Source organism: Anabrus simplex, chromosome 3 (genome assembly GCF_040414725.1).
Source record: "Anabrus simplex isolate iqAnaSimp1 chromosome 3, ASM4041472v1, whole genome shotgun sequence".
In the NCBI taxonomy this organism is placed as follows: Eukaryota; Metazoa; Arthropoda; class Insecta; order Orthoptera; family Tettigoniidae; genus Anabrus; species Anabrus simplex.
In genome coordinates this window covers 523798046-523810903 of record NC_090267.1, presented here as the reverse complement: position 1 = coordinate 523810903, position 12858 = coordinate 523798046, and the positions used below count along the sequence as shown (strand labels likewise).

Below are 12858 nucleotides of genomic sequence, written 5' to 3'. Positions count from 1 at the left end.
TGAATGCAGTCCATCTGACATTAAGATATCAGATCAAAAATTTAGATGTATGGCTTTTCAAGCGTTTGCTCTATTAACCAGCATTTCGTCTTAGGTCTGACACCAGACTCGTCAGAGTGGGATGTGTCAGACCCTACCCACTTACGCTGGGGTGTATGCAGGTGAACTTATCAGAAGCATACCTGCATACACCCCAGCATAAGTGGGTAGGGTCTGACACATCCCACTCTGACGAGTCTGGTGTCAGACCTAAGACGAAATGCTGGTTAATAGAGCAAACGCCTGAAAAGCCATACATCTAAATTTTTGATCTGATTTTTGATATGCTCTATTGGTGGAAAAATATCTAATTCCCTCCATGGGAATTTAGAATTACCATTTGACATTAAGATATCCATTTTTTGTATATGTTATTCTGTTGAATTAAAAGTTCGTTGCATATAAAAGACTTATTAGAGCTGAGCCGTCGTCTTATCTTTGTTGAGTAAAAACATAGTATTTTTGATGCTGTATTTGTAGTGGCTGAACTGTGATATTAATTTGCCCTATAGTTGTTAAGCTGGCTAGGATTCTCAGTTCAATAGGCACCTGTAATAATGAAACCTTAAGTTAAAAGCAAAGCGAGAAAATTGATAGAGAAACTGATTGAATTATTGAAACGCCTGACTCACCTCTAAAGCTGTGTACCTCGCTTGACGGCTGCCGCACAACGAGTGTGTCTTGTACTGTGTGATGAAGGGTTTGGGAAGGAGAAGTAGGGGCGGTGAAGGGGGTGTTTCCAGAACATTGGCTGTTTACGAGGAGGTCCGGGGGGGTGTTGTGGACGTAGACTGTAATAACAAAGTTGTTACGTAGAGTACGGAAGACGTTCGAATTTTCTGGCATTTTTAAGTTGTTGAGTAATAGAATCAGACAATCAAATAATATCTTGGGTTTTTCCGAGATTTCGTTCAGATTAAGGTTGGCGTTATAATATTGATCTAGATGTATTAAACATGCTTCCGTAATGTCAAGCCTCTGTCCTTTAGCCAGTGTTTCCATGATCTCAAGGTCTTCATTTATATCTGTAAATTTATGTTTATACTCATAGATATGCTGGCCTAGCGCTGAGAATCGACGATATTTTACAGCGTTGAGGTGTTCGTGATATCTGACATTAAAGCTACGCCCAGTTTGCTTCCACAGTCTCTACATTCGAATCTATATACGCCTGATTTAGAATAGGGGTCGACTTTGTTAACATTTGAAGCGTTCTGTAGAGCTGCTGCACTTCTATTATCTGTCCTAAATGCAATCCTAATGTTACGTTTTTTGTGAATATTTGCGATTCTATACACGTCTTTATTATATGTGAAAGTTGCGATTTCCTTTGCTTCTGTTCTCTCTTTCATCAGGTTCGTATGAGGGCAATATTTGAATTTGCTTATTATTCTTTCTATAAAATTTCCTTTAAAACCGTTAGCTTTAGCCATAGCTCGAATGATGTTCAATTCCTTGTCCAAATTTCATTTGGACATTGGTATGCTTAAAGCACATTTCACTAAGCTGTTACAGGTTGCGGATTTGTGAGTTAAGGGGTGGGTTGAATCATTTCTTATTGTAACTGAAGTTTGTGTGGGTTTTCTGTAAATACTAAAAGAAAATGAAGAGGCATGTTTATTAATCTTTAGGTCCAAATAATTAATAGATTTTTCTATTTCAGATTCTAAATTAAATTTTATATCTGTATCTATAGTGTTAAGATTATTAAGAGTTGTAGAGGCGTTGATTATGCGTTCATCTAGGATAACAAATACATGGTCTACAAACGTAGACCAGAATAGAACATTCTTGAATTTTTCATTATTAATTATGTGTGTGTCCTCTAAATAATCTATATAAATTGTGGCCAAAATTCCTGAGGCTGGAGACCCCATTGCAAGGCCATTCTGTTTATATATAACCTGGTCGAAAATAAAATAGTTATTATTAATCAGCAATTTTAAACCGGTCATGAATTCATCGATTTGTAGCTTGCTTAAGCGACTGTATTTTTTCAGATTATTGGCAATGATGGGAAGCAATTTATTGGTTTTGATGTTAGGGAAAATATTTACTATATCAAAAGAATGGATAGTGTGGTAGTCCTGTAGTCGGAATTTAATTAATTCTTTAGTGAAATCTATGGAATTCTTTATGGATTTATTTGCTATGAATCTGTAATGTTGTTTAAGGAATTTTTGTATATACATCACTAATTTGTAAAGGGGGCTAGGTCTGTAATTAATAATTGGCCTAATGGGGACACCGGCCTTGTGGATTTTTGGCATCGCTTTAGCGGTAGGAAGGTTGGGGTTCATGCTAATTAATTTCTGCTTTTCGTATTTGTTAAAGAGGAAGGAAGATGTTTTCAATGTTTGTTTTAGTTGCTTCTGTAAAGGCTGAGTAGGGTCTTTCTTAATAATAGAAAAAGAATCATCGTTGGAGAAGTTTTTTGTTTTTTGAATGTAATCATCTTTATGCATAATCACGGTTACATAGCCCTTACAATAGAGTAAAATAATATATTATTATTGGTCCACCTTTTCAATACAAAATGAAAATTACGTAGGGACTAGTTTCGACCTAGTAATAGGTCATCATCAGCCTGAAGTAAGTCAAAGATCGAAGAAAACATAAACAATGTAAACACAAGTACAGTCTCTTTAAAGGTACATACCAAGTGGGAAGTTGAGTAGAGATATATGAAAAATAATAACTCATCCAAATTGACGAAGCACTGAGCGGAATTTATGTAAAGTTCGGTGCGCCGTATATTATAAAAGACCACTGTGCACTAAATGATGCAATAAAGAAGAATAGTAGGTTGAATGCTGGCTTCTTCTTAGCTGTTGTATAATCGAAGAAATTTACGTCGTGTTTTATAAGGTATTGATAGACGTCAAAATACATGGATGTTGGAAGGCTCTTCAGTTTTTTTGAACATGGCAATAGTTGCGTGTGGAGGCTTAGGAAACCAGAGAAGCGTTATATTATGTTAAAAAATAGAGATCCTTAAAAAAGTCCCGTGCGTTGTATAAATTGTGGAAATGGAAATCGAAAAAACTTGGTTCTTAAGCGATAATGTTGTTCATTCAGAGATCGATTGAAAATAAAGAATCGTAACATAGTCTTCTCAAGATGTTCATAAACCAGAATTAATAGACGATGCGAAGTATGATGCTAGGAGAAAGCTCTTCTGCTTCTGGAATCTTGAAGGACGATGGATGTTTCACGAGGTGGAGCAACATATATGGAGTTAAATAAAGGTGGAAATAAATTCGCAGTTCAATGCGGACCATAAATTTGATTCTGAATAAAAGACAGTAAGATTTTTTTTTTTTTTTAAAATATGTCAAAAGGAAAACTCAAGCGTGATGTGATGAGCTGAAGAGAGAAACGGAGGTAGGAAAGGATCAAAGGAAATTTTGAGGAGGTGAGGGAAGAAAAATGAAGGCAGGAGAAGAATATATAATTTTTTTATATTTTTTTATTTTTTAGCTGAAGAGAGAAACGGAGGTAGGTAAGGATCAAAGGAATTTTTTTTTTTTTTTTTAGGAGGTGAAGGAAGGAAAATAAAGGTCTGAGGTTTTTTTTTTTTTTTTTTTTTAGCTGAAGAGTGAAACGGAGGTAGGTAAGGATCAACGGAATTTTTTTTTTTTTATCTGAAGAGAGAAACGAAGGTAGGTAAGGATCAAAGGATTTTTTTATTTATTTAGCAGAAGAGAGAAACGAAGGTAGGTAAGGATCAAAGGATTTTTTTTTTTTTTTTTTTTTTGAGGTGAAGGAAGGAAAATAAAGGTCTGAGAATTTTTTTTTTTTTTTTTTAACAGCCTTAGTGACAATAAGCTCTTCGTTTTTTTTTCTTCTTTTTAATTTCCAGTATTTGTTTCCTATCCTTAAAAGATTCTTTGGGGATGACTAACTTCTTCTTATTATTATTGTTATTATTAATCGTATTATTCAGCTGTTTCTTTACTTCTATTCTGACCTCATCCTGCAAGTCGAGTGGGAATTTTTTGAGCACGATTTCTGTTTCTATGATCAGATCTTTAGTTGCTTTAACTTGATTGAAAGTCGGCCAGTTATGTTTAGGACCTTTCTCAAGTATAAGTTTTTCCTCTTCATTAAAATTGACATTGGAAAGGTTAATAACTGCAGTATGAAAGTGTCTCAGTGGATTTTCGTTAGGTGTGAAATTGGACCTTTGAATCGGGGATACAGATTGGGTTCGGCTTTTTCCCGCCTCTTTCTTTAGCCTTTCTAACTTATTTTCCAATGTTGATTGTTTACTTTCAAGCACATTAGATAATTTGAATTGAACTTTATTTTGAAAAAGGTTCCATTGTGAAGCGGAAAGCATGAATGTAGCTTTGAGGTGAGTCTCATATACAGTAGTTGGAGACTTCTTTCTATGGAAGAATTTTAATTCGTTTTTAAGCCATAGTTTTTTAGTCTTTAACCAGTTTTTACTTCTATGCGGCACACCTGGGTCCCTTTTGGAAACACAAACATTTTCAAAAAACGTAACATTAGGATTGCATTTAGGACAGATAATAGAAGTGCAGCAGCTCTACAGAACGCTTCAAATGTTAACAAAGTCGACCGCTATTCTAAATCAGGCGTATATAGATTCGAATGTAGAGACTGTGGAAGCAAACTGGGCGTAGCTTTAATGTCAGATATCACGAACACCTCAACGCTGTAAAATATCGTAGATTCTCAGCAGTAGGCCAGCATATCCATGAGTGTAAACATAAATTTACAGATATAAATGAAGACCTTGAGATCATGGAAACACTGGCTAAAGGACAGAGGCTTGACATTACGGAAGCATGTTTAATATATCTAGATCAATATTATAACGCCGACCTTAATCTGATGATATAGATGTTGATTCCTGTAGGGAACATGAAATATTTGTCCTGAATGAGTAAATTTATAATACCCTTATTGGACATGAGGGCGAAACGCAGGCAACCCAGAATGAGTTCGCTGGAAAATTTATAATGTCCAATAACGGACCATTATATTGGTATTATAAATTTACTTGTTCAGGACAAATATTTCATGTTCCCTACGGGAATCAACATCTATATCATCTGATAGCCGGGCAGGCATCACTTTTTGGAAATGAGACATAGTCTCTCATAGTGCATTGGCACTGCTGGTAGCTTCAAGTAGCCTATGCAGTGGCCTCCACGGTAGCACACCTACCAAGACGCAAGGCGAGTGCATAAGTAACAACTGATGAGCCCGACTTAGCACATGAGGGCGAAACCCAGACAACCAAGAATGAGTTTGCTGGAAAGTTTATAATGTCCAATAACGGACCATTATATTGGTATAATCTTAATCTGAACGAAATCTCGGAAAAACCTAAGATATTAATTTATTGTCTGATTCTATTACTCAACAACTTAAAAATTCCAGAAAATTCGAACGTCTTCCGTACTCTACGTAACAACTTTGTTATTACAGTCTACGTCCACAACGCCCCCCCCCTGGACCTCCTCGTAAACAGCCAATGTTCTGGAAACACCCCCTTCACCGCCCCTACTTCTCCTTCCCAAACCCTTCATCACACAGTACAAGACACACTCGTTGTGCGGCAGCCAAGCGAGGTACACAGCTTTAGAGGTGAGTCAGGCATTTCAATAATTCAATCAGTTTCTCTATCAATTTTCTCGCTTTGCTTTTAACTTAATGTTTCATTATTACAGGTGCCTATTGAACTGAGAATCCTAGCCAGCTTAACAACTATAGGGCAAATTAATATCACAGTTCAACCACTACAAATACAGCATCAAAAATACTATATTTTTACTCAACAAAGATAAGAAGACGGCTCAGCTCTAATAAGTCTTTTATATGCAACAAACTTTTAATTCAACAGAATAACATATACAAAAAATGGATATCTTAATGTCAGACGGACTGCATTCAACTTCAATCCTCTAATTTAGGATCGCATGTGAAACCAATATTACGAGTGTATAATGTTATAGATATTAAGGAACCGAAGACCATTCATATACCAAATGAAGAATTTTATATTTTGACCTGCAAGAATCTCCTTGTCATGCAAATTAGTTTTAACCTAGCATAATAAGATGCTAAATTTAATTATAACATCATTCTATTACCTGTATATAAGGAGTTAAGTATGATAATATGCTGTTCATTGTTTTGACCGCCAAGTTTCTATACACTTTTCGTGCAGCTGATGATGGTGTTAAAAATTGTATACCGAAACATGTCCTGTAATTTGTAATAAATAATGTTGTAAACATCAGATAACAACATTGTAAAGGTATTGAAAAGGTGGAACCTACTATAAGCTTAGTTAATTGTGATCTCAGATCAATGTGGATAAAAACATGAAATTCCTTACGCTTCTGAAGGAGTTAATCGAATCTATTTAGTCCCAACGCAGCCTCCAATTTACAGTGTAGGATTTTTCCCTTTAATCCCCAGAATGTGCTGGACAAAAAAAGTGTCTTCAGGTAAGGTTCACCAGGCAAACTCGGCAACAATATCTATAACAGGAGAAGCTGTTCTTAACACGCTACAGAAGGAAGACAAGAGACATCAAAAAGAAGAGAACCTGGGAAGAGCAAGATTTTGATGTTGGAGTTGGCCCAGCTAGTGTTGCAGGATGTTCTGCCACACATCAAAGAAGAGAAAAACTACACCAGAAAAGTTAAAACGTCTAAGGAATTGAGTGAGAATGAATTTGTAGACACAAATATTGGTCTGACCGTTTGCTAGTTAAGTTCCCCCAGAAAGAAGTCCATCAGATATCACAGGGAAATGTGGCCACTGTGAAAGAAAAGGTGGTTTCTGTATATTTCTAGAGCTATATTTTTGTGCCAATTCATTTATAAAAACAAAGACAATCTTTACAAGAGAAACCGGTCGGGAAAGTGTTATCAAGCCCATTTACCAGGTTCATTATAAATAATTATTATTATTATTAATTTGTATTTATTTATTTAGATATTTTACGCCCACATTGGGGCACTTAAATCAATACATTTTAGTTAATTTCTTCTTTTTCTTCTCCAAGAACTTTCTCATCCTCTCCGACCTGGAAGCCCTTTGTGTGTCCGATATAGTATATTGTTTCCGTTCAACTGTTTTTAGTTTGAGACTTATGCTTTTGTTCTTCAAAAGCCTCTTCTCTTTTCTGTATTTGATTTGTTGCCGAGTCTTACCCAATTCTTCCAAATCATCGTGAACTTCTTTGAACCAATTATTATTGATTTTATATTTCAAAAAGTAATCAAATAGTTGTTTCAATATCCTGGTGTCTGGTAATCTTGATATGTGACAGAAAAAGGAAATTCTTCTTTTACACATTGTAGATATTATTGATTCACATTCACAATAGACAATGTTGTTAGGCAACAATCTCCACTGTCCATCAACTTTGTGTTTTTTTATTAATAATTGTTCTAAGAATTCTTCTATCAGTTTTCTGTAATTTATCTGTTGTAGATTTTACATTTAATTTGAATAAAGTTTCACCAGCATACGTTGCTTCTAGTTTAACTATGGAATTATAGTGTTTCAGCTTTGCGTTTATCGAAAGAGATTTTTTTTATAGGCTGGCCAGGAAAGTCTTTGTGCTTGTTTAAATTTAGTTGTGGTGTGTTCTATTGCTTCTTTTTCATTTGTGTTCCATGTTATTATTTCCCAAAGATATTTGAATTTCTGAACAATTTTAATCTCTTTATTACTGTTAACTGGTAAATCAACTTTAAAAGTTGGCATCGTTTCTGTTTTTTCAAATGAAATTTGTAATCTCTTTTTTTTTTTTTTGCTATAATTTCGAGTTGTTCAATTTGAAATTTAGCTTCTTCTATTATATTTGCAAGTAATGCTAAATAGTCCGCAAAAGCAAGGCAGTTGAGTTTAATATTTCTACCGATCTTGATAGTTGGTTGGCATTTCTTGTTCCATTCACGCATAACCCTCTCCAATGCACAATTAAATAACAATGGTGAAAGTCCGTCTCCTCGTCGAAGTCCAGTTCTTATAGTGAATGATTCTGATAATTCACATCTAAATTTAACTTTTGCCTTTGTATTTTTAAAAGTCATACTAATGAGGTTAACAAGTTTTTGGTGTAAGTCAAATTCTTTAAGGATTTTTAATAATGATTCACAATGAATACTGTCGTACGCTTTTTTAAAATCTACAAACATGATGACTAGACCCTTACTTCGAACTCTTTGGTGCTTCATTTTAAACTAATGATTTGATCTGGACAGCTTCTACCTGGTCGAAATCCTCCCTGATATTCTCCAAGTTCTTGGTCGAGTTGTTCTTGGATTCTTGTGTATATAATCTTGGATAAAATCTTGTGTGTAATATCAAGCAAGGATATCCCCCGATAATTATTTGGATCGGAGCGATCACCTTTCTTATGCAGCGGGTGGGTTATCGCTGTATTCCATTCCTCGGGAAGCTTCTCCGTGTTCCAAATATCAATGATGTATTTATGTAGGTTTTGAATAGTTTTATCATTAGCATTCTTCCATATTTCTGCTACTATTTGATTCTCTCCTGCTGCTTTGTAGTTTTTAAGTGCATTAATTGCTGTTACACTTCATTGTAAACTGGTGGTATAATCTTTTGTAATGGAGTTTAATTTTTTGGGTTAGGGTCAAATTCCAAATGTTGCACAGGATCCTCACAATTAAGTAACTCTTTGAAGTATTCTGCAAGGATGTTAGCATTATCTTGATTACTGTGTGCCATTTTTCCATTTTTATTTCTTAACGTAAGTGTGGGAGGGGTAAACTTAGATTGATATTGCTTGAATGTTTTGTAATAGTCTCTTGTTTTATGCTGATTGAATGTTTCCTCTATAGTGTTAAGCATTTCCTTTTGATAATTTCTTTTAATCGTCCTAATTTCTTTAGCTGTTTGTCTTCTGGCATTAATTAGTTCTTCTCGAGATTTTTCTGTTTTCCTCTGTTGATCATTTAACCATGCCTTGTGCCTTGCTTGAATTGCTTTGTCACATTCCCCGTTCCACCACGCATGTTTCTTTCTCCTTTTAACTGGAGCGATTTCTTCAGCTATGTTTTTAAGTTTGTTGATCATCGTCTCTAATTTGTCATTTAGAGTTGTTTTGGATTTCCCTAAATATATTTTATTATTTATTAAGTAACTGGGATCATAATTTCTCCTTGCTTTGGGATGAGATAAATAATAATTATAATTAACTTTTGCTGTAAAGTCTCCTATTATGTATCGCCCGTAAAGTCTACCCGATGAGGGTACGTTGTAAAAAGTGGCCGACTCAGACATTGCCAGCTAGTGGGACCATGTTGAGCTTTGCCCAGTACTGTTTCTCTCCTCTGACCAGGTGGTACTTACTTGCTACGTTTCCTAATACACACAACAAGCCTGAGCAGCAACTTGTGATGAGGTCTGAGGACAGGCATCAAGTTGGCATGCCAGGGCTCGTCAAGACCACGACTGTGGAAACACCTCCCACGCTCTATGATGGTGTGGATGTCGTTGGCTCGCAGACTCAGCTCCCCAACATTCTTCACCCATTTGGCCTGCAGGGACTCAGAATCTGCATTCTGAGGCGTCTTCAGTTTCCCACCTACAAAAATCAGTTGTGGTGTTAGTACTGCATTTACTCTCCTATTACGAATCCCTTTATTTTTCACATAAAAACAAAGTATTTTTTCTTAAATTCAACTACAATTGGCCACAAATACATGTGCGTCCCATCTCCCTCTTCTTCCATCGTCAACACAAGTGTGATTCAGACCTGGTGCGATAAACGATCGTGGTGTACGGCAACCCTCCGGCCGAGTATTATGGAATTTGTGAAAGAAAGCGATCATGATTGATATGCAAGCATACAAGATTTGGTATTAGTGAAACTGAGGGAAAAAAAACAGGTAACAAAGGAAACGTACAAATCGTTTCATGGGGTGCAGGAAGCAAAGTACTGCTTGAGTGGATCACGCGGACAAGAAACGGCTGTCACATTTAAAAGCATGTTATTTTGGGAAGAGACTTTAAAGCAAGTAGAGGTTGGGTAGGCTATACTAAGTTTGTAGAGAACATAACAGCAAGTATTTTCCAATTTCAGGCAGCTGCTGTCAATCACAAGGCCATGCAGCAGCTTTAAGAAGTCCTTTTTTCTTATTACTTTGTTGTAAATAGCTTACATTCTTGTTATTTTGAAATGGAACGAAAGGACTTACCTATGACATTGCCCGTGATAACGAAGCGATACCAGGTGCCACTTGCACACTCCACCATGAGCAAGGTAGTGGGCTCCATTTCCAGCCCAGTCTCCTCCAGGACTTCTCGCTTCACAGCCTCCTGTAACAATATATGCTGCTAAAGAAGAAACATGCATAAAGCGGCCATCAGCCAGATGTGACTTCATTACCGTCTCGGGGATGAGCACGTGGTTAAAGGAGGGGATATAAAATGCGCCATTTCATTGTCTTAATGAAATACGGAATTTTAAAGTCGTCATTTGCCGTGAATGACGCTAAAAGTTTCGTAGATCAAATGGCGGAAAATACAAGTTAAATGATACGAGCAAGTGGAATCAAAGAGATAAATGTACTATTCTCAAATTGTTAAAGTCAACAGAGAGAAGAAGCCACAGTGAAGCTCAAGAGAGTAATTTCATGAAGGAAAATAACATATTCTAAAACAAGAACATCAAATTTGATCACTAAAACTGAAGATATTACGTAATCATATTGCCGTGCATCTCAAATATATTAGATTTAATGCGAACTATGAAGGAGGAGATAAAGTGCAACAGAATTTATACTGGAATTGCACTGAAGAAAAGCGAAAATTTCTTAAGGAAACACATCTTAACCCGGCAACGCCGTGCGGTACCGTATAGTACCAGTGCGCCTTACTTCTGATTTTCTCATACTGATCCTTACTCGCGCCATAAATCTGGCAACTTCGCTTTACATTGTCAAGGAGATACTCTCTACAATGCCTAAAATCAACAAAAGGTTTTATTTGAGTATTTGTTTGCGGCAACAACTGCTTGTAATTTGAGATCGTGTCGAGAGGAATAAAAATGACTACCTGTCTAAAGTAAGTTGCTTTACTTTGTTTATAAATATTGAGAATACGATTTTGTATCATGTGATTTATTGTCTTGAAATATAAGTCCATGAATTGAAATAACAAGCAATTGGTCAGCATTCCTGTGTCAGCTGTTATGATACAAATTATTCCGTTGGTACCGTATGGTACCGCACGGCGCTTACCATGCCTCTCTGTTTACTTTCTCCTCCTTACTTCTAAGGGTAACAATTCATACTGTAGTTGCAAATAATGATTTATGTGTGTCATAAAAATCTATAATTGTATATTTTACTTTTAAAAATTAAACGGCATGACATACTGAACCACTGGAATCTAAGGTATTATCCGAGGAAGATGAAGGGGGTCTCGCAGATAACCTTACGGGAGGTCAATCACGGGTACCAGCAGAAATAGTGCTAAAGCAACAAATTCCGCACAGGAGTAGATAATCCATGTCCGATAATGATTCATGGCCCGGGAAGAGAGCGAAATCGTCACCTCATCCACCAGATACCTGGATGGCGTATGGCCCAATTTCACTCCAATTCCCTAGTGTGAAATTTTCCACTTTTCGATATATGATGCCGACCGAAATATGAGGGTTTTCTTTACGATGAAATTATGAATTTCTTGTGCTCTGAAGTCAACAACTACCGGTATATGCTTTTTACAAACGAAAAATAACCCCGAAGAAATGAAAATTTCATCGGCATTTTCCTTCTAAGTAGCTATGTGTAAGTACCACAATCAGAAAAGGGTAGGTGCAAAATATTTATTACGACATATATATTTGGGTGGTATTTTAAGGTAAATAAATGCAGTTGTTTACACTTCTTAGTGTATCTGACACCTTGAGATTCAATGGCGTACATCACTATATCGCTCCGACAAACCAAAGCAGGAGTTGTGCGGCGAACGAATGCGAATTCTGCGGCCGCACAGAATGCGTCACGTGTAGTGTGGGCGTTTGTGTAAACAGCATTTTGCCATTCTAAACTAGTGAAGAGTGGAAATGGGTGACTAAATAAGAAAAGCTGAAATAATATTACTCGTATTTCCTAAAGATATGTCACGTCTGAGCTAATGTTATATTTCGGAATTCCAAAGGGATATCACAAATAAACCTATAAACACCGTTTCTTCTTTTGTTTATTGCTCAGTAATTTGTAAGTGATATTCTGTAACAATATTAAGCATTCAGTTCCATGGTATTCTAAAGAGGTAACAATTTTTATGTTCCAACCAAAAGCTATGTCAAGCGCCGTGCGGTACCGTATGGTACCAGGCCCTCATTTAAAAACCAACGATTCAATTTTTAGAAAAATGACTTTTAAATGTTCTCTGATATGTGAATGCTGGGTATATTAAACAAAAATTTAAAAAAACGAAAATTGAAAACTCCGGCGTTCCCGGGTTAAGTAAACGTTAATATTCAAAGCGAAATACCAATAAATTAGACGATCATAAACTATCATTAACATCCTAGAAACATCTTTAGCAGATAAATTGATGTCATATTTTACCATACAAAAACATAGTAATAGTGAAGGCTTTGCAACTAATAAGATGATATTAACATTGTCTTTGGATATGTTTCTCATGCATGTGCCGAGATCAACGTAATGGCTTGCTAAATCAAAGATGGGATTGACGACTGATGGAAAGAAGGACGTACCCGAGGAAGGACTATCCTGGCCACAAGCACATGCAAAATAAGTTTCACAATTTACTTTATGTGTT

At 36.1% G+C, this 12858-nt stretch overlaps 1 protein-coding gene across 2 annotated transcripts in view; it reads right to left on the bottom strand.

Annotated features, from left to right (window-relative positions):
- The window catches only part of LOC136866583 (8-oxo-dGDP phosphatase NUDT18), a 115995-nt gene that overhangs the window by 86305 nt on the left and 16832 nt on the right, over positions 1–12858 (bottom strand). For both annotated transcript variants that reach the window (XM_067143682.2, XM_067143681.2), the window contains exons 3-4: positions 10257–10377; positions 9409–9643 (exon numbers count right to left, since the gene is read on the bottom strand). In XM_067143682.2, the coding sequence (XP_066999783.1) occupies positions 9409–9643; positions 10257–10377 (356 nt within the window). The remainder of the gene's footprint in view (positions 1–9408; positions 9644–10256; positions 10378–12858) is intronic.